Source organism: Pygocentrus nattereri, chromosome 10 (assembly GCF_015220715.1).
Source record: "Pygocentrus nattereri isolate fPygNat1 chromosome 10, fPygNat1.pri, whole genome shotgun sequence".
NCBI classification, from domain to species: domain Eukaryota; kingdom Metazoa; phylum Chordata; class Actinopteri; order Characiformes; family Serrasalmidae; genus Pygocentrus; species Pygocentrus nattereri.
This window is the reverse complement of record NC_051220.1, coordinates 36172719-36195103: the sequence shown is the minus strand read 5'-3', so window position 1 is coordinate 36195103 and position 22385 is coordinate 36172719. Positions and strand designations below refer to the sequence as shown.

General features: G+C 41.6%; 1 protein-coding gene across 1 annotated transcript in view; it reads left to right on the top strand.

The window, feature by feature from the left end:
• The first annotated feature begins 627 nt into the window (after positions 1-627).
• LOC108423399 (AT-rich interactive domain-containing protein 1B-like) overlaps positions 628-22385 on the top strand; it is a 275160-nt gene continuing 253402 nt past the window's right edge. The window contains exon 1 of the mRNA XM_037542128.1: positions 628-2022. Coding sequence (XP_037398025.1) covers positions 928-2022 — 1095 coding nt within the window. The 5' untranslated portion in view covers positions 628-927. The remainder of the gene's footprint in view (positions 2023-22385) is intronic.

Genomic DNA, 22385 nt, shown 5'->3' with positions numbered 1-22385 from the left:
TTCGACTTTATTGTAATTATACAAATACAGTATAGTGACACACACATTTGGGCTTCTTTTCTCTGGTGCATAAACATTAAGAAAGATTTTCTAAGCCGCTTCTCCCTCAGGGTCACAGGGGGGTGCTGGAGCCTATCCCAGTGGTCATCAGGCGAAAGGCAGACAGTAGACAATAAATACAAAATACACTAAGGCTATGGTGCATAGAAAGAGTGTACACATCTGTGCTAAATATGTAAAATATTTACTGTTCATTAATGATGGTATGAATGTCAGTAACCATGGCATGAACACTATGTTTTACGATAATGATGAATATAGTCATATCGCCCATCCTTACATCGTCTAGCAGAAATTTTGAAAGATTGGTGGAATTCCCCTTTAAAAAGAAAACCAAACAGAGACATTCTGGCGTTTTTTTGTGAAGTTTGAGAAATGGAATTAGTAGTTTCTTATCCATTCTTCTTCTCATGAGTGATGATGCTGAAGCCGTTTCGTCTGTGAGCCCCTGGTTCCGGCGTCCTGCGCTCCAGTCCGGGTTTTACGGCTCGCAGGGCGGGGGGAGGAGAGGCTGCCCGAGCTCAGCTCTCTCCTGCCATGCTGAGCCACACACACAGGCTTCTGCAGCCGAGCAGCTCCCCATATCCGGGTTAGAGAGAAACGGGGGAAGGGAAAAGTTTCATTTAAAGCTGGACGCAAAAAAAAACTTTCAGCATGGAGCCCCACTGAGCGCGCAGCGGCGGCAGCGGCAGCCGGGAGGAGGAACACACTTTCATCTCGGATATTAGTGCAGACGAACCGGTTTGATTGCATTTGCTTTGTTCATTTCTCTCTTCTTCTTTTTTTGGACGGTACATTTCTTGTCGGTCACGGTTGGCTCTTATGTTTCTCCGCGTTTGAGTCACTGCCCGAGATGTTGGAGTGACCATGGCCGCGCAAGTGGCATCAGCCCCGGCTGCTTCTGGCAGCAAGAACAAGGGTCTGTCCGGGGGTTTGGGGCAGGACCTAAACTCTGGGAAAAAGGGAGGAGGAGGAGGAGGAGGAGGAGGACCAAGTCAAGGAGCAGGAGACGTGAGGAATAATGTAGATCACCCTCGTCCTGATGAGCTGAGTCTGGCTCGCCGAGCTTGCGCCCCTGCCAATGGATCCCAGCAGCAAAGTGGCAAAAACAGGACAAGTTCAGGGTCCACCTCGGTGTCTCCGACCATGGACGCTGGCTTGGTGGGCAACCACAAGCTGAGGAGCGCAGCTGGGGATCTGCACCCGCCTCACCATCCTGCACCCCTCCACTTCAACCAGCTTCAGCAGCACAATCAGAGAAGTAACCACCACCACCACCAGGGTCAAGGAGAGTGCGATAGCCAGCGTGGAGGGAAGGAGCATGCTTTGGGCGGCCACCCTGACCAGATGTGGACTAAAAGTGGGGAAGAGATGCCCCGCAGAGCAGGAGAGCCAATGGGCGGCAGGTACGAGCAGGGCAACCACAGTGGCCAGGGTCCAGGAGGAAAAGGCACAGCCTCAGACTTTGGTGGTTACTTTAGTGGGAATTCAAGAACAGGCCCTTGCTTTGATCAGCATGGTGGTCAGCAGGGCTTTGGCACTGGTCTGATGTATCCCACAGCTGATCACGTTGAGCCTGGCCCCAACTCCCACGAAGCTTTCCAGGGTGGTCAGTACGGTCCATATCCGGGCTACCGGCCCAGTTACGGCATGCTGGGCCAGAGCGGCAGCGGCTCAGCCTCTAATCACCCTAAACTCACCATGCCTTCATGTGGCAGCGGTGTTGGGAGCTTCCAGAGGTTCACAGGACAGAACCAGCATCCTCCTGGAGCGACGCCCACCTTAAACCAGCTGCTCACGTCTCCGGGGCCGGTGAGGCGCGGCTACAGTGGAGGATATTACGACTATAGCAGTAAAGATTTACCCTCTCAATTTGGGGCCCCGGGCCATGGCTGGGGGGGACACACGGCTCACCCTGGAGGGAGTGCTGCAAGCGGTGCGCAAAGCGTGAGCCGGAACCAGGTAACTACAGTATTAAAAAAAAAGATTTTGACTTTTATGTCCTCATATGCTTTATCTTTTGTCATCCATTTAGATTCACCAATATGTGTATATGTTTTTGCACATATGTTTACTTGCTGCCTACTTGCTTATTATTTTAGTATGAAGGCATCATTTTAAGGCTTTTTTCCTAATACAAAACACAGACATAGACATAAGACCACCAGATGAGAGCTTTTGAACTTGCATGAATGATTTCTGAAATACTGTGTTATATTTTAATGTTGCGATCTTTTAAATAATGCATTTTTATGTGTTCAGCTGTTTTGGTCTTTCCTCTTGCTGTGTGATTGGCTGGTGGAGAATTCACCTTTATGCGCAAACCTCTTATTTGTAACCATAATCTGCACGTTATAAATGTGGCCTATGAAAGACATTTAAGAGGCTGTATTACTTAAAATAAAAGCAGAAATAAATTGCCCAGACGTAGCCTATTAAGAAATAGAATGGGTCTTGATATGTGATTATAAATGACCCGTACGCATCCGTTAGTAGGCCTCAGGTGTTTGCTAAGACCTTTAGTCAGAACTAGAGGAGCTGGGTTGTTGCCTTAGGGAAGGAATTTGAATAGTGGAGGTAAACTGACAGAGGCGCTCTCCCACAGCCCACTGCCTCTCAGAGTTCACATTACATCTGACATCTGATTGGCTCTCCATATCCACGGGGCCACATCAGACCTGACATCTGATTGGCTGCCTGTATCCACGGGGCCACGTGTAAATAAAAGCGCTGAGTGGTCCCTCTTAAAAGAGGCTGCTGCTGAAGCTCTGGGAATAGCGTTATTTACATGATAACAAAAGAATTGCTGTCTATTTATTGTCTATTCCAATTTGCCAGGCTTCTATATGAGCAAGAAGAGAAGGTGTATTATGTGGATATACTCACTGATCCTAACCCGGTTTAAAGATGTTTGCAGGTACATAAATCTTTCTTCCTGTCTGTGCTCATGGCCTGAATTAATGGGCTAAAATTTGGACATTGTTTCCCTTTATAATAATTACAACGAATCCATATGTTTTAATCTAAATCCACAACAAATAACTGAATGATTTCTTTTTTATTTTACAGTGTATTCATCTGTATATAAACAGATGTCAGGACTGTTAATATTCAGCAATACACTGATTTTTTTATTATTATTACTATGTATTTGTTTCTTCTAAAAATCCTACAGTGGACACAAACATTGTTAAGGATGGCTGATGCTGTGCAGGATTGCCCCTCTTTTCAAAAGGTGTCTCCACCACCAGCCGAGCCCATTACAGTAATAATCTTATAAATATTATAGCCATTATTTCCCTTATGTTACTATACTCTCAAAGCTGTTAGGACCACTCTAGCCATTATTTGCAGCAGGCTGAAGGAGCCGCAGTGCCGGCCGCGCCGCAGACCTCCGCCTGCATCGTGCTTTGTTTTTTCCGAGTTTGTTTACGTTGGCGGCTCTAGCCGTGCTGATTAGGATGGTCTGAGCGAAATTTTAATTTGCTCTGTTGCTCCTGATAAGGGCCCGGCAGTGTTTTCATCTTCCAGGATGAAACACGACATGCAGGAACATAATTGGCAGATGGGTTATCCCAGGACTGCCCATGGTTTTGTTGAAATGCCAATTAATTCCAATTTGTGAAAAAATTCAGCTGTGAGTATGTGCACACTATGTGTAATTAGCCCGCTAATAAAATAATTGAAGATTTTATTTCAATAAACATTGAAATACAGAGGTCATAGGGTACTGCGGAATTAGCTCAAGAAAGCAGAAAGGAGGGCAAGATGCAAGGCTGGTGTATTAAAGGGGAGGTTCATTCAAAATAGTAGAATTTTTGAAGGATTCTCGTCGTTTCTCAGGCAGTTGCTGATGGAAATGCGCCTTTATGTCTCGGGCACGATGAATGCTTCACCTACTGAGAAGGCAGTAGCTATAGTATAGTTTTAGGATTTCTCATAGGACTTTATATTTATTTCTCACACACACACACACACACATATATATATATATATATATATATGCAGTTTTCCTTATTAATGTGTGAAACACTGACCCACTCAAAAATAGTATGTTTATATAGCCCTACATTGAAGGAAACCTCGATTTGCAATAAATTTAAACATAGCTGTTTGCAATTTAGCCGTTTTGGTGGACCTCAATAGCTTCTCATCATCCAGGGCTGGGTTTTGTATTGAATGGGAGTGAATGGAACGTTTACAATGTGCATTTTGTGGTTGAGGTTGAGTGACTGGCTTGGGAGAGACTGCAGAGGCGTTTTTTTGGTCAGTGACTGACTGAGGGGATATGAGAGCGACTGAATATGAATACTTTTATAGGATCCTCCCCCTAAACATGGTAATGTGTAACAGGGTACATTTTTTTAGATTTTTCAGTTTCTGTTTGAGTTTTTTTTTCTTTTTAGGTCATTAGCACAGTAGAGGTTGGAAGCTGATAATTTTAGATGAATAGTTTCCTTATTTTTTTAACTCCCTGAAACTGGATGCAACAAATGTGCCTAACCAGGCGTTTAATATGGTGAATGGACTCCATATGTTCCTCCAGACAGCGATCAGAATTGTTGAAATTTTGTGCACTTGTTGCTCGGTGTTTAGCTGCCAAGCTTTTAGGAGCTGTGTCACAACAGGATCGTCTCTTTATTTACATGTGCAAACGGATGAAATCGCAACGCTCTCAATACTCTGTAGGAATTCCATGCGGCCTGTTTTCACATCGTTTGCCAATTTCAATTACATGCTTAGAGCCGTTACAAAGGTGCATAGAATATATGGGCGCTGTGTTCAGAGCTAAATTCTCAATGCTCAGCACTGTTGACAATATAAACACTGCTTTTTAAAAAAATGATCCTCTGTCAGAAAAGCATAAAGTGATGAGAACAAGTTCTGCAATTTATCTAAACAAACGAAAAAAAGAGGCACAGCCTTTAAGGAGCACATGAAGGGAGACATATGAAAATATTCAAAGGCAAATCAGTTACATAATGCCAAAATCGGTTCAGATAGATGGCTCAGAAGTGGATTTCCGCAGGACCACCCAGACGCTGCCTCCTTTTTTGCTTTGAATCACCCTCCACCCTCTAAATTTAGCCAGCTGTGATTTCTTTTCAAGGGCTGCGGTAGCATGCGTGTTGTAACAGCTTGTTGGCAGGTAGGCACAAATGTGCTAGAGTGCTTGGCTGTGTTCTGAAAAACTGACTTTAGTGTGCTCTGGTACAGTAAAAAAAAAAGAGAGAGAGCGAGAGCGCGGCGCTCTCGTCTGTACAGCCAGCACCGTCTCTCTCTGGTTATTGCGCTCCACAGGGGTGTGAAGAGGGGCCGCTGAGTGCTTGCTTTTGGGAAGCTGATGGTGGAAAGTAATGGGAAAAAACAGCTCCTATTTGAACTCTGGAGGGTATTCTCTCTGCTACGTGCTCTGAAGCCCAGTGGGGTTATGTGTGTATACCTGAGGCAGCGCAGATTATTGTGATTTTCCTTTGCACCACATAACAAAGGTGCCGAATTCCTGCGCTATCGAGAATAGTGTATAGTCTAATGCGGGTCATCGGGAAAGGTGCAATAAGGGTTGTTCACAATTTCTCAATAAATAAGCCTTGTGACTTCAGCTTATACCCCCACACCCCTATTCTCTCTCTTTTCTGTAGGGTTGGGCGGTGTGACGATATGATACGGCTATTGTGATATAATTAGCTGATCTGAGTATATTATGGGCATCTTCAATACTTCCAGAACATGGACCCACTGCATGTTTCATTAAAAAGAGGTTCAACAGGGGCTCTGCTTAAGAATAAATGTTCCTAAATGTTCCTCTCTGTAGGGTTCCTTTTGATCAGTATAGAATCTTTATATTATGTGAGAGTCCTAAAAAGGTGCATCTCATCTAAAATGTCATCCATTGAAAGGTTCTTAAGGGAACCAAGAGTTGTTCCAGATAACCATTTCTGACACCTTTATTTTTCAAACTGGCCATATATCCTACACTTTACCTGCGTTATATTTTTCCTTGTGGTCTACTTATGAGATGTGGGCTTTTATGTACTAAAAACATCCATACTTCATTTTTACAACTTCTCTTCATCTCTTCGAATTAAACAGGCTGTTTCTGTTATTGTGTCATATCACTGCAGTCAGATCAGAACCTTATATCTCCATTTTGGACGTTTTTCAGTTTTTAACATAATTTGAAAATGCATGTTGGCCTTTACATTGTGTGCAAACTTCATGACGAATAGACCAAAACAAATGGCCCAAAAAGACTTTACTTTCAGTAATTTGTTGAACATGTTTTCAGATCTACAGTAAGTCTGATTTCTGCTTTGCAACCAGCCAGTCTACTCACATAACAGGACATGTTGCAAACATAACATAGGACTCAAATACCCCCTTTTTTTAAGACATTGGGTCTAATTACTGGAAAACATGAATATACATCATCTAGAAAATTAAGACTTGAATTCTTCATTTCATTGAACAGGTAGTGGGTTTCAGCAATGCTCCAAATGTGTGTTGTTACCATCGTTGGTGCTAAATGCTGCTTGCTGTTTTCAGGACATACGCAGATCGAGAATAATGAAAGAAATCAGAGTAAGGGTATAGGAGCTCTGAAAAACCCAAACACTGAGCTTAAATCCCGCTCTCGTTATCAGATTTCTAGAAATCTGATAATGGCCTTAATCTGATCTAAGAAATCGGAGTACACTGTTCACATGAGTACTTGATTAATCAGATAACTGCTGAAAATCGCTAATAGTCGTATTATTGGTGTGCATGTAAACGCACAAGGTGAATTTATAACATGGGCAGTTTTTGCAGCTTAGTTTTTATATATGGACTGTATCTACTGGGGAGGGAATAGTTTTGAAACTTCCTTTTTAAAAAAAAAAAAGGAAATTGAGTTTTCGGTAATATGAGCCCTTTCTAAGAGTTTACCTTTTTAAGACCTCGCCCTGTTGCTGAATGAGTGCGAGTTTGAATCTTGATAATACCAGAAGGCAAAGAATGCAGAATTATGCCTGCATAACTAGAAGCTGTGATGTAGCATTTATAGTTCTTGAAAGCATTTTTGTGGTGATACTTATGCATTGAGTCTGTTCCAACTTATGAAACCTCACAAAACACTAAATATCGTGGTAAATGTTGTGTATTGTAAAAATGTTCAAGTCTAAATGTTGTGATAATATTATCTTAGCCATATCGCCTGCCCTTATTCTCCGAGTCTCATTCCTGTCACTCCGTCCTGAGTGTTTGGCAGTGAGCCAGCCCTGTGGCCTCACCTCTCCCAGAGCCTCTGTGACCTTCACACATGTAAATTAGCCACGTGCTTCTGTTGAATGGGAGCGCGCCTGCTGCCTCCCTGAAGGAAGAAAGGGAAAAAAAACTTGCCACTTTCCCTGCTCCCCCGGGCCTTCCTAAAACCCGCTCGTCCTCCGAGCGCAGAGGAGAGGAGAGGCAGAGCCAGGAAAAGCACGTCTGCAGTCCAGAGGGAGGACAGTGCACAGCGGGCGGCCAAGGAGAGAGCTATATGTTCTGAAGCCCACTGGGGAGGTGTGTGTACATCTGCTGCCTTTTTAGCATCGTGTTATGGACGCTGAAGCTAGCACTTCCCTGTCTCAGGTCATGTGGTGTAAACTCCCCCCACCCACCATAAGAAAGAATTGTAGTACTGCAGAAATAAAATAGAGCTGAATTATATAATTATAACACTGTTGACTTATTATATGTAGTAGTATTTACAGTGTTTGTGTACAGTTTGAACACCCTGTGTCATGTTACAAGTTTTGCTGATTTTGTCTAAGTGAGTTAACTCGTCCTTTACGGGGGACACGCTTAAATATGGCGTTTACAGAAAAATTAGTGCATAATTTCTGTTTATTTGCTGAATTGAAGAAAAAAAACATGAAATATGTTTAATATTTTGGGGAGAAAAAAAAAAACAAAATGCACCATTACTTTTGGTAAGTATGCGGTTATATACACAATATAACATTTGGTCAGCCACATTTTATGTTTTCTATTTATTTAGTAAATAAACATTAATTATGCATTAAAGTGCACTGAAGTGTAGGGCTGAACGATTTGGGGAAAATATGTAATTTTTATTTTTTTGGGCTAACATTGTGATTGTCGTTTAAATTACAATTATTTTCTTTAAATTAAGGTCCAGGTCTGTTTTTTTTGCCAAGAAGACCAGAATATTCACTTTCTTCTAGGCTGAGACTTGATCCCTGAATGCCAGACAGTCACTAAGCTGTGGTTGTGATGTCACAACACATGAAGGTTTTTTTGCCTGGTCTGGTTGGCCTAACTTATCTGCAGGCAGTTCACAAGTTCTGTGATAGTAGGTTAAATTTGTCTACTTCAGCTTAAGACGTTTTTTATTATGCAGACTTTAACTAAAAATTGTGTCTCTCTTGATATAAAAGCAATTCATCGTTCAGCCCGACCGAAGTGTTAACTTATTTCATTTAGAAAATCAACAAAGCATTTAGTTTGACCAGGGGCGCTCACCCTTTTGTATGTAGCTGTAATATTTATATATTTTTATCACTTAAGCTTATGAGAAACGCTGTAGAGATTCTTGTAGTATTACTATAGTTTTGTTTCGTTTTTTTTCATAAGGGATATTTCTCATATGAAGCATCCACCCCTAACCTTCCCTTCTCATCAAACCCTTGGTTTGCCCACTTTGGTCAAGCAGGGTGACGGAGTTTGTGCTCGTCTGGGCTCACGATTGTGTAATTTTAAAGTGACAGGCATTGATTAACGTGACTGGCCGTGTACGAAGGTGTTGATTTAGTATGCTTGTGTGAGAATGGGTGATGTTGTCAGCTGCGTCTGGCTATGAAACCTGTCATTTTCAGGACTGTTGCCGAACCACTGCTTTTTCAGCGGGAATACACAAAATCGGCCTGGGGACTTTTCCTTTTCCAGGACTGTAGGCATCCAAGCGAGCGCTGATAGTGTTTTTCGTTGCTGATGAGTGCAGTAAGCTTTCTTGTTTTCTTATTTCTAGTTTCTTGTTAACTAGGAGTACAAACTGATGATTTGATATTCTCATGATATTTTGAATGAAGAAACTATACACTTATAATTATGACTGTACTGCAGCACAATATGCTAATGAGCCTAGAAGGCCTGGAGCTGGGAGGGTGATGAATGACAGTGCACTTGCGTTAAATTAGATGAGAATTATTAAGTATGCGTGATCAGAATCTTATCAGTATCAGCGAAGATTTGCTTAAAAAAATTAGACATATTGTGTGTTGACATCAGATATGTTTAGATGGAACCAATATTTCAAGCCAGTTTATTTATTAGGTGACACTGGATTACTGTACTAATAAAGCAGCAGGTATGTACATTAACAGTTTACAAATAAGTGCACCCGTAATATTTAAGTTAGCATTAATGGATCCATGTTTGCTGCTGCTCTATGCCAAAAGAAAGCCTAACAGACCTGAAGTAACTTGTATCGTTTGGCCTGTTTTGTTTTGGAGGCGGAGGCCTTACACAGTGTGTCATCGCTGTGTCATGGAATAGAACGTTTTCATTGATCTAATACCAATACAGCTAAAAATCAGTATTGCTGATGCCAGTATTGAGAACCTGGTACAGATATCACCTGGCACTACATAAGATGGCATAATTATATAATGCTGCTGATGTCAGGCGTCATCTCTGTGACGCTCAGTGTCTCATTTTGACACAGTCACATTGCAGTGTGTTGCGTAACGATATATTGTCACCTCATTTAGTTACATGGCTAATATCATATCATTGAGAAACAATATGCTGTGGTATGTTTGTTGCTTGTGTCAAAATGTCAGCTTTACTGTGTTTTAGATTTTTCTGTGCTTCACGCATCAAAGCAGCTCCATTTGTAATCAATAGACATACTAATCCATAGATGTCCCAGGCTATATTAATAAGGGGGGTTGCGCATATCAGAATCTGATCAGTATCTGCAGATAATTGCTTTAAAAGATTCTCAGCGTCAGATAGATGATTCGATTTGACCGCTCTTTAAATCAAACACTATTTATTGAACTCCAGAAGAGCGGAACGTTTAGGTGCCAATGCTAAAAGGTTTGCATTAGGGTTGGGCAGTGTGACAATATTATATAGTGTTATTGTGATAAATTATGTCACAATATGTGTTTCTGAGCATATCATGGATATAATCAGTACTTAAAAACACTTTCCAGTGTTTCCATCTTTTATGTGGCACTTTTTTGTGAGTTAGAAAAGAAAGATTGTGATATATCGTGTATCGTGAAACTCTTTGAAGTATCGTGATATTGCATTTCTGCCATATCGCCCAGCTTTAGCCTTCATTTTCTTTATTTTACTGCATTTGTCACCCTACAGAAATAAATGTTATGTTTCTGCTCCGTGCTAATCCAGGGAGTCCCACATATCGCTGCTGTCAGGACAAAACCTTGTATCTCCATTTTTGTTGTTTTTCCGTTTTTAACGCGATGTGAAACTTCTTGTTGGCCTTTACATTGTATGTAAATTTCATGATGAATGGACTGAAAGAAATGACACAAAATTACTTGGAAAAAATTCTGGTTCCATCTGACTTCCATTAAAAATAAAGAGGTTTTGTTCTGACAGCAGTGACGTGCAGATATATACATTAAAATCGGTATCGCCCCACTATTTCCATATCAGTGCATTCCTAATATTAGTATCTGGATCGTTATATGTCCACAGAAGGTGAGCAGATGAGGTATTATCAGTTATTAGACCTTGAATCAGTGCAAGCAATTCGGTCATGTATTGCTTTTACTGCATTTAGCAAATCTTAGGCTAAACACAGAAACAAAGGTTTCCTTTATTTCGCTTAGGAGAAGACCGCCTCTCTGTCTTTTGATGAACCACCATTTGCATTGTAGGATAAACACACAAAGGTTACTATAATGTCAACTGTATGTCAAAGGCTTCTCTGTTTACAGTTTTGTAGATCACATTACCATAATCAATAGTTTGCGTAGCTGAAGCACTGAGTGCTTTGTTTCCCGCTGGAGAACCAGGCCTCTTTTTTTTTTTTAAGGTGCTGCTGCGTCTCCATTTTGAGCTGAAATTGATGTGTCAGAGAGATGACACCCATACACTTGTGAGCTTTTAGCTAAATTAAGACGACTCCTGGAGAAAAGCTTTTCACGCCAGGCACAATGCATTACAGTCCTCTGCTGTCTGAGTATCATATATTTCTCCTTCCCTCCCTCCCTCCCTCCCTCCCTCCCTCCCTCCTTCTCCCCCCTTTCCTTCAGCTAGTTGCTGCTTTTAGTCAGAGATCTTGCCCACTCAGCTCTGCATTGTGTGGTAAAGTCATGCTTTTTTTTGGAGGGTCCGGTAATTAGCTCAGTTTTGTGAATTGCTACACGTTTGGTTGTGCCACCTGTACACAGTGCTAATCATACTGAGCGCCGTGGCACCGTCCTGGCTAGCTGACTGTGTAAGATGTGTAAGGAAGAACTGGAAAACTCCAATTAACCCCCCCCCAGCAACTTTTCTCGTTCCCTGCTAAATGTCATCAGCTTCACTGTCCTTGTTGGCATTGTCCTTTTCCCTGACCTTCCCTCAGCCTATCAGCAGAGTACCATCATTCAAGTCATTAAGCATTAATGATGAATTGTTTCATTATGTCAGTGGAGGAGAAAAAGCGATTCAGTCCAATTAGTGGTAATTAAGAGCTGTAGGGGCCAAGAGGACTCGGAACCCTTCTGCGCTCATCTGGAGCGGAGTTGGGGTCCCGGAAGGGTGTTGCTTTGGAAAGTGACATGAGTTTGCAAGTCACAGGGTCAGCGCTAATGCCCCTTGTTGACCTCTGACCACCCTGGCTCTTGCATGTCAGCAGAATAGAAGCAGAGGAGAGCTGGAAAGGCAACAAAACAAGAAGCGCTGTTGTCTTAGAGGAAAGGTTCACCTTGTTTTAATTTGCTTTTAGAATTTCACGTTTGTTTACTTGCCCTTGGACTGGCCAGTGGTGGTGATGCGTCTGAAGCTACATGTCCCGGGTTTAACACAGCAGCTGTATGTTGCTCCCAACTGTGGCTTTAGTCTTGGCCTAATTCACTCCAATTATGAGACAAACGTCTCAGCACAGGGAATGAAAATCTTAGCCAATTTGTAATTGAAATGTCGTAGCTGGTGGAACAAAGCAGGATATCTCTAGGGGGCTTTCACAGCCACCCTGTTTGGTGCGGACGTATCAGCCTTTTTTAGTTCAGTCCATTTTGACAGGTTTGAACACTCCACCCGTTCCCTGTCCCAAAGAACTGAGTGGTGGCAGATTGTTTTCAGCAGTGGTGGCAGGGCCTCGCTCTAACCCCCAGCCCCCCCAGATAGTTTCATTATTTCATTATAGTCAGCTGTAATCTGTTGTATTTCAAAAGTTACCTTAGTAAATAGTAATAATAATAATAATAATGATTAGGATGAGCTGGAGGTGGCGGAGATGAAGATGCTGAGATTTTCGTTGGGAGTGACAAGGATGGACAAGATTAGAAATGAGCAGATCAGAGGGACATTGAAGGTGGAGCAGTTTGGAGATAAAGCCAGAGAGGCCAGGTTGAGATGGTTTGGACATGTGTTGAGGAGGAATAGTGGATATATTGGGCAAAGAATGTTGGAGATGGAGCTGCCGGGTAGAAGGAGAAGAGGTAGACCTCAGAGAAGGTTTATGGATGTAGTGAAGGTGGACATGGAGATGGTTGGTGTGAAAGTAGAGGAGGCAGTGGAGAGGGCAAGATGGAGGCAGATGATCCGCTGGGGCGACCCCTAAAGGGAGCAGCCGAAAGAAGAAGAAGAAGATTATTGTAATTAGTTGGCCATGAGCATCAATACAGAATAGCGCAGCATTGCAAATGTTCTCTAACTGTTCTGTAAAATCTGCCTAGCCTAATGTTTGTTTAATCTAGTTTAGTCTACCTTTGACACGTTGCCACGTGCCTTCAGAGTTTTGTAATTGCGGCTTCATGACATTTCATAAAATTCTAAAGCAGCGGCAGCAATAATTTAGCTAAAATAGAAATGGCAGAAACACTCCGCCAAAAATCTCCCTTCAAGTGAACCCTGGTTCCATTTGCTGCTGATGGGAACACATTTTTACGATGGACCGCACCAAAGGAGGGAAATCAGCATCAGTGAATGCTTTCCTGCTTACTCTAGCAGCACATCAGCACATCAGCACTGTACTGTCTGCATTACATGCCTGTTTTAACATCCGACACTTGACAGACACGACTTATTGTTCTTGGAGCACGAGCTGCTGCTAATAGCAGCACAAGCAGTAAAATAATAGTGAAGATATGCCTTTGATCTTGGCACATGGATCGCAGAACATATTTTTAGCCAAGCCTCAGCGACCTGATTGGTTAAATTCAAACTGAAAAATCAATGATAAAGAAGCAGATATGAAGTAAAGCGTATTATCATTGTTCTGATTGTGACACACATGGAGGTTAAGCATCTTTCTATTTTCTATTTTCCGGTTTTCATGACAGAGGATGTGAGATCAGTTGAGCGTGTGTTTCCCTGCAAGATGTCTAACCAATAAACAAACACCTACGTGGAGTATTTGGTGTACTTTAGCCACTGCAGTGTGTAACCAGCTCAACCACATGATACGACAGAAACCCAAACTCTAGAGCACAATCTAGGTGTCAAAAGAGCCTATAATGTTAACTTTACAGGTTATGTATGTTAATTTTACTGATTTATCATGAAGTTTGGATCCCATTTAATTGATATAATTTAGAGTTGGAATTAGTACCATGGTTAGGTTGTGGGTTGATGTTAAGGATAGGTTTAATTTAGGCCAATGTGATAGATATCCATCCATCCATCCATCCATCCATCCATCCATCCATCCATTTTCCAAGCCGCTTCTCCGTCAGGGCCGCGGGGGGTGCTGGAGCCTATCCCAGCAGTCTTTGGGCGGAAGGCAGGATACACCCTGGACAGGTCGCCAGTCCATCGCAGGATGTGATAGATATTTAGTTAAAAAAGAAGAAAAATGTTCGACAGCAACAGATGTTGTGTAGATGTTTATGCAGCTGTGTATACATGTATTTGTTTTTCTCCCCAATTTGGTCGTGTCCAGTTTCACCTGCTAGCTAGGTCTCCCCCAGTCACCTGATGCCACCATGCCAGAAAGATACATGCTTTCTCAGAGACACATGAAGTGAAGAATTTTTTCTTGCTGCTAGCACAGCAGCACTGGACAGCTTAACACGGACTCTAACTGCCTGTTCTGTTATGTCAGTTAACAGATGGCTGTGTTGGATAGCATCCTGCGAGTGATTGGCTGTGGCATCACTGTTTATGTCCTGAAATGCCAAACTTAGAGTTTCCCATGTTACTATGATGCACACATTGACCAGGTCATTATTTATCATCTCAAGAACGTTTGAAAGCTGTATGTGTCCCTGTCACTTAGATACTTGGACACCTCTTACAGCCATGGAAGAAAGCTATGCTCTCAAGAGCTCTGCATGCCTTAGGAATGAAGATCAGGGCGAATTGTGTTTCACTTTTTGTCAACACTGGTGTCTGGCTGTCATAAGGGGGTTATATCACCTTTTACATATTAATACATCCCTCATGGGTGAGTTCCAGAATGCGTACGTTTCCATTATTAGGTCCGAGTGTGGTTTATACATGTTGATGTGTTTGCTGTCTTTTTGTGTGCATGTGCTGTGGTGTTGTATTATTTCTGCACGCGCCATGCACGCCGCCCCCCCCCCATCTATTCCCACCGGCTTCCTTCCTCCAGCGTGTCACGTGTCCCCACTGGGCTAAACTACGGGTCCTGCACGCATCAGAACCCATTACGCATAATGGCCTTTCCGCACGCATGTCATTCTCTGCATGTTATGACACTTATTTTATGACTGCTTACATATCAAATATTTAAATAAACAGAATAGGGGCTGGCTGCTGCCGGAGGGGAGAGCCATTCATTTCCAGGCGCGCAGCCGTCGAAGATAGCAAGTGGGTCGGGGGGTGTGGAGCGGAGGGAGGCGGCGTGTGTGCGAGACACGGGGAAGAGAAATGCTTCGCTTGGCTCCAATCAAAGTGGCGGAGGACGTTTTTTCGCTTACGCCCGGCAGTAGCGGCGGCGGCAGAGCCATCCGTCAGCGTTTCTGCGGAGCAGGGGACGGCTGGCCCCAGTGGCTCATAAAATGCGGCCCGCCGTCGCACGTGAATATCAATTGTGCTCCAAGGAGAGCAGATGCCAGGCAAAAGTGGAATAAAACAACAGTGTTGTTTTTTTTCCTTTTCTTTCTTTTTCTTTTTTTTTTAAAGTAGCAAGTGCAGGAGGTAAAAGAGGAGAGCTGATTTATTTGTGTTTCCTCGAGAGCGCGCAACACAGCCGGGGCCAGCGGAGCTGCTCCTGCGCCGAGATGGTGGGAGGGCCATTACTGTCAGGCTAATCTTAAAATAATTAATTGAGAAGTCGGTGGTTTTAAAGAGTATTGTAATTGAATCCTAAATTAGGTCTGGGAAAGAGGACACGTCCTGTTTTACTATGAGCCTGCTCTCTTTCTGGCTCCCAGAATCATGGTTATTGGCAGCTGGGAGGAGAAGCTAATGATATGTATAGAGGAGGAGAAAAAAGGGACCATCTATAATTCATTTTTCTTCTTTGAATTTGAATGATGTGTTGTGAACGCTGGGATGGGATCTGTCGTGCCTATGAGTAGGTAATTCTGTCAATATGGCCTTTTCGTCTTGTAAACAAATGTGCGGTGCGTCGAGTAACAAAGTAAACAGAATGAAATGCATAAATCCTGCATACAATATGAATAATTTCAGAGGCATAAAATCGAGGAGGCTGTATGAGGAGAGTTTTGCATTTTCATCTGTTCTGCATACTTTCTGTGGGTGAGTCAATAGGCCCTCTTCTCGTTCTCAGAACACGCTTTCTGAAAGCTGTGGGGACACTTAAATGGATGGTTGGACATTTTGGCAATGAAAGCCTTGTTTCTACTTTTCCAGAGGCAGACACATTCATCAGGAGCACTTTTTCTCTCAGTGGGTACACAATGAAGACAGAGGTGCCTAACTTAGCTTAGCATAATGGATGGTAATCTGTTTAGTAATCTGTTTTAAATTCCAATACTGAGATTTGATGAGGACTGCATTATTAACCCTTTACAAGGTTAGCAGGTTCAAAATGTTTTATGTGTTTGTATAACTTAAGAATTCAGCCAGTTTGCATTATCATCAATGTTCCTACTGAATCATAAACTTAAGGTTGTCTGTTTCTGGAGATTTAAAGAGTGAACAATGCGCCTTTAACAACTCTTAGTAACGTCTTAACCGCTGGCGGTGCACAGTGCTTTATTACACACTTCTACAACATAAGAATAGCTCAGCTAGTTTGCATTGAAGACCCCATAGTTATGGAATAATAAGGCTTAGTAGGTAATAAAGTTGGGATTTTAAGTGGCTAATACACTTTAACAGGGGAAATTCAGCCCAGTAACAAAACTGTGTTATAATATTGTAAGTTGTCCTAAAACTAGTAAAAATAAAACCTTATTAGTAACTCTTACTGTAATGTAATCTTACAAATCTATACATGCACATGTAGACTGACATTCTTGTACATATGTATAATCAGAAATATATATATCAGTATTCTATTTTCTATCCCCAGTATACTCTGCATCTTATTTATCTACCTCAGACTGACAAATTGCATATATATACATATCATAGCTTTTATTTCATAACCTGTATTACTGTTACAAAACTGCAATACTAGTGTATTTTTATGCATATATCTAGAGTCTAATATATATCCATATCTATCTATATATATATATATAGTACTACAAGGGGGCTACGCACCTACGATTTTCACCCACCTTTGCCCCTGTGTTACTGTAATGTCACAATAAATGTCATTTGATGTGATTTGATTTGACTTTGCATTGCTACCATCATGCATTCAGTTCATTATATGTACATATATACAGGGTGTGTCAAAAGTCACAGGACACCATTTTATTTTATTTTATTTTTTATGCTGTCACAAGCCTCCACGATGCGGTGCTGAAGGTGGCCGATAATAAAATAAAAAATAAAAGAAAATAAAACCTGTCCTGTGACTTTTGACTCTGTAGTTTCAATATAATTTCAAAATTTAAATCATATGTCTGCCATTTGTGATCCTTTTTTGTATAAAAGAGCTCAATATCTTACACCTCCAAAGTCAGAACATAGAACTTCATAGTCTGTTGCTAATGCTTTGTTGCTTTATAAAGTAAACTATATTACGTGTTGTATGTACTGTTTTGTACCCATTTGCTGGGCCTAAGGATATTGGACTGTGTATAAATAATGCCTCTATCCGGTTTTTGGATTCAAATATGCTTGGATTGGATCTGATCATAATACAAAGAGGTTAACAGAATCTATTGTCAATAAATCTAACACATCTTTGAACTAATAAATGCAGTAAGCAGTATTTGTAACACTTGAACTCGAATGTGGTTTAGACATTTTGATCCGTTTGCTGTGTGGTTTATTATTTCTACATCCTCCGTATCTAATTCACATTCCTACAGCTGTTGCTTCCTATGGGTAACGGTAAGTTAAAGCTGAAAACAAAGCTTTTCAACAGCGCAATTCAACGTGTCATGAGAGTCTGAGAGATGAAAAAGTTACAGATGGCATAATCTGACTCTTGTGAGTAAACAGAAGAGGGCTTGAGCGCCAGATATCTTAATCTGTCCCTGTTCCGTAGTTTTATGTAACAGTAAGTGAAGTGTCATTGAACATAAATGTTGCATTACTTTTTCGAATGGCTTTGACCTTTGCTTTATCTTGTCCAAATCCCTGAAATGTGTTTTCAAGAGTCTTCATGGTCACGGCCATGGAAAGCGTCTGCACTGTGCAGTGCAATGTGATTTCACTTAAAACATGCTGCTTGCCAGATGAGTCAGGCCGAAGCATCTCCAGCGAGAAGGATTCTTGGATCAAAGCTTCGCAACAATGCGCTCTTCATAAAACTGTGCCTCCACCATGACTCACAGAGGAGCTGTGTAAAAAAGATAGTTTGTGGTTTGAGGTCAGGTAATGGCTCTCCAGATCAGGATGTTGTGAACTTGGGCAAGGTTAACAGAGGATCTATATTTGGAGTGTTGAAGTCATTGCTAACCGTAGAGTTGGACCGTTGTCCTTTGGCTCTAGCTGCTCTGCTTGTCACATAGCTTTGCTAACGTGTTTCAGCTCCAGTCAGTCTTGGCCTTTGGAGACAACATGATAGGCTTGTTGTGGTGTTGAATAAGGTCTGAAAGCAATGGTTTATTATTGCCTGCAGAACCTAGGTATGTTAGCTGCATGACACAGTGACGTTACACTACAGTCAATGAAACTAATGCTTGATAAAGAACTGTTGTGCTGGAAATGATCTCACTCCTCAAACTAGGGTTAATCTGTGTTTAGCTCATTATGTGTGTTAATCTGTGTTCAGTTCATTATTAGGCACTTGTAAGAATCTGATTTGTGGCCCTGTTAAACTGTAAGGCTATGTTCACATTACCAGGCTAAAGTGGGACAAATTCGATTTTTTGCCATAATGTGACTCAGATCTGATGTTTTCAGAGCAAATCTGATCTATTCAATCTGACCTGAGCCTCTTTTATATGTGGTCCTAGTTTGGATATAAATAAGATTCATGGCCATGTGACCTTAATGTGAATGTTTAGTTGATAATTCATGCGCTTTTTTTCCACTGCGCATGTGACGTCATTCAGTGTTACCATGGCAGCCGCACCAAACAGAAGTTAAAACCTGTAAATGGTGGAAAAGCAACACAACTCACCTTTTTTGCCTTCGTCTCACTCTAATAATGAACAGCTGAGAGCCGATCAGAGTTCATTTTCTTCTTAGCGAAACTCGTTCTGATCATTAGTTTGTTGCTGATGATGCACGTCATTCAAGTGATTTATTCGCGTGACGTTGCTTACGTTTTACATTTACGGCATTTGGCAGGCTCTCTTATCCAGAGCGACTTACAACTTGATCATTTTACAGAGGTAGGTGAAGGTAGTGTTAGGAGTCTTTCCCAAGGACTCTTAGTGGTATAGTGTAAGGTGGTTGCCCGGGTGGGGATTGAACCCCAGTCTACAAGGCAGAGGTGTTACCCACTACACTATCCCAACCGCTACTGAGTAGGACATTAATGACAGATTTGAATCACTTACCTAAATGAGTGTGAACCATCATGTCAGAGAGATCGAATTTGAGCAAAAAATAGGATTTGAGCAATGAAGCTTGTAATGTGAACGTAGCCTAACAGATAGAAGATGTTTTATGAAATGCTTTTGGTTCTGTGTGGGAAACATTACATGGAAATATGTCGACTTGTATTTCCATCTTTTTTTGAATGTGAAGCACTTCTTAAACTTGGCTTTTAACTTACTCACATTGAAGATTCTACATAAAAGGGCACGGTTAGCGCTCAAATAGCTTTTGGTGCTTCACATCAGTGACACTGTGTGTCCTTTTTAAAGCATATAGTAGGACACAATTAACCAAGAGCAATGACAGCTAGACCACTGGAGGAAATGGTCTTAAATGTCTTACAGTCAAGACAAGACAAGATTTGACTCATTTTCTTTTACAAAAAAAAGTGTTGTTTTTGATTCTTTCTTTTAACCCGCTACTACTTACAGATATGTAAAAACGTGGCCACCCCTGGTCAAATTACATGTTTACTATAAAATGCGTCCTTTGCAAAAGTTATGGCACGCTTTATATTTTATAAAGTTTGTTTTCCAAATATGTTAAGCAGATAAACAGAATAAATAGAAAAGTATGCACTTTCAGATATTTGAGTTTGTACACTGTAGAGGATGTGGGCGTTCAAACCTGCCAACTGTATTTTGACACATCAGATGGAAACCTCATAATTAAATATTCCTTTTTCCTGAAGGAAAAATGATGTATGGCAATTTTATAATATATTTACCTATAACATTGACCAAAATTACATGGAATAAAGTCTAGCTACATTAAAGTTTAAAAAGCTTTTGTCCTTTTTCTAGAAAGTTCCAATCAATGTACTTAGATTTTTTGAGTCTACAACTTCACGATAAAACCAATATGATGTTGGAACACACGAATGAAAGTGCCACCTAATTGCCTTGCCAAGCCATTGCGGTCACTCTTGTATATTGGTGGTGCGAGTTGAGTGAGCCCACAGAGTAATAGCAATAGGGATGTGAGGGGACAAAGTCAGATTGTGGACATGAATTACCCCTGAGGCCAGGCCTTCCTGATTGCACAGCACTGGTCCCACATGTTCACATGTGGCACTGTGATTGATTCAGAGATCTTAAAAGATTGAAAAAGGCCTTGGCCCAATGCTCTGCTATGGGGTGGCCTTGAGAGGTCACGGGGGTCAAAAGCAGCCCATATCCTCGGAACTGCCGGGTCGACGAGACCATTCTGTTGGGAGCAAAGACATTAAGAGGACAATCAACCCCCAAGAGCTCTTTCCTCCAGCTGCCTGGGGTTCAGACACCCTGCCTCATTGTTCTGGTGGGCTATAGCCCCCCCCCCACCCCCCTTCATATCTCATCAACTCTGCCCCAACATCAACAGAGGTGAAGTTGTCACATCGTCCAAATACGCTGTCATCTCCTCCACAGAACTTCAGAGGAATGATGTGTTGAAGGAAACACCAAGGATATGATGCTGGTGGGGGAAAAAAATGAAAATCAATTTTTTCCTAATTAACTTTTAAAATTTCCCGCTGAGCAATCAGGGACTCGTCGCTCAGAGTCCAATAATGAAATCAATTTGGTCAGGATTGTTTCAGGTGACTTTAAATGAGTATCTAATAACCAGAGAAAGATTGAAGGTCAGGATATCTGTTTGTTGCAGCTCACTTGATGGATGGCACTGGTGAAATGAAGTGGACTTTTCGCAGGGCTGGGCTGCGCTCCAAATCAAAGGCCAAGACTGTGTAGCCTGTGGCTTAGTGACTGCATATTTTATCTTAATGTACAGAAGGCCTCTTAATGTTGAATAGCAGTCTGAGAACTCTTGTGGATGTTTCTGCCCCATGGGCACATGGACAAACCGACCATTATTTTACAGCACCCAATGAAAGCTGACTTTTAGAGGAGATGCCAGAAGAATCTTTCCCTACATGTTGCGTTTTTCTAATTAAAACTAATGCATTTTCAGTTTATTTCTTTCCCATAAGTCTGAGGAAGAATGAGTGGCCAACATTAATTCATAAATGGATTTTGTGCTGTGGCCTCGTTTACAGCTCTTGGCTTGGTTACTCTAATAAAGTGTGTGTAGTATATTAACTCAGGTGATTTCCTCACATGTTGGAGTAAATGTAAATTTATTAGACATAGTGTTGTATTTCCTCCAAAAGAGCATTAAACAAATACAGATGCTACCACTTTTCCTTTTCTAATACTGATCCAAACATTACAGCGTTATACAGTTCCATTCCTGTGTTGTTGTTTCTTTAAAAACTGCAAAGCTTTAAAAAGGTGCTATTTTAAATTAAGTCACTTTTTCTTAAGATCGGCCTTTTAAAATGGGCTATTAATGCCCAAACTATTTAAGCATGCTATTTTTTTTCAGGTAAACTTTTTAAAGAAATAGAGAAATAAAGAATAACAGAAGCATCACTGAAAGTGCAAATTTGTGCAAAATTAGACTATTAAAAATAAGTTTAATTCTAGTTTAAAATTACTCGCTGTTCTGCTGTTAACATTAGATGCTACAGATGATGCCTATCTGAATACCAGGTATCAGTATTAAATCGATATCAGCAGAGTTCAGTGACCACAGAATCAACCTTTTGACATGGCCATTGTAGTCCCCTGACACATGCCACAATCTGTGGGGTGAGCTGATGAGAGAAGAATCCAAAAGAGAGTCCAGAAGGTTCTGGAGAAATTCTTTACTGAGGAGTGGTCTCAGATTCCTTGCTGTCATCGATTGTAGGTATGTATGTATTGTAGGACTCTGTCTAAAAGACAGGAGGCTGAGCTGGAGGTGGCGGAGATGAAGATGCTGAGATTTTCGTTGGGAGTGACAAGGATGGACAAGATTAGAAATGAGCAGATCAGAGGGACATTGAAGGTGGAGCAGTTTGGAGATAAAGCCAGAGAGGCCAGGTTGAGATGGTTTGGACATGTGTTGAGGAGGAATAGTGGATATATTGGGCAAAGAATGTTGGAGATGGAGCTGCCGGGTAGAAGGAGAAGAGGTGGACCTCAGAGAAGGTTTATGGATGTAGTGAAGGTGGACATGGAGATGGTTGGTGTGAAAGTAGA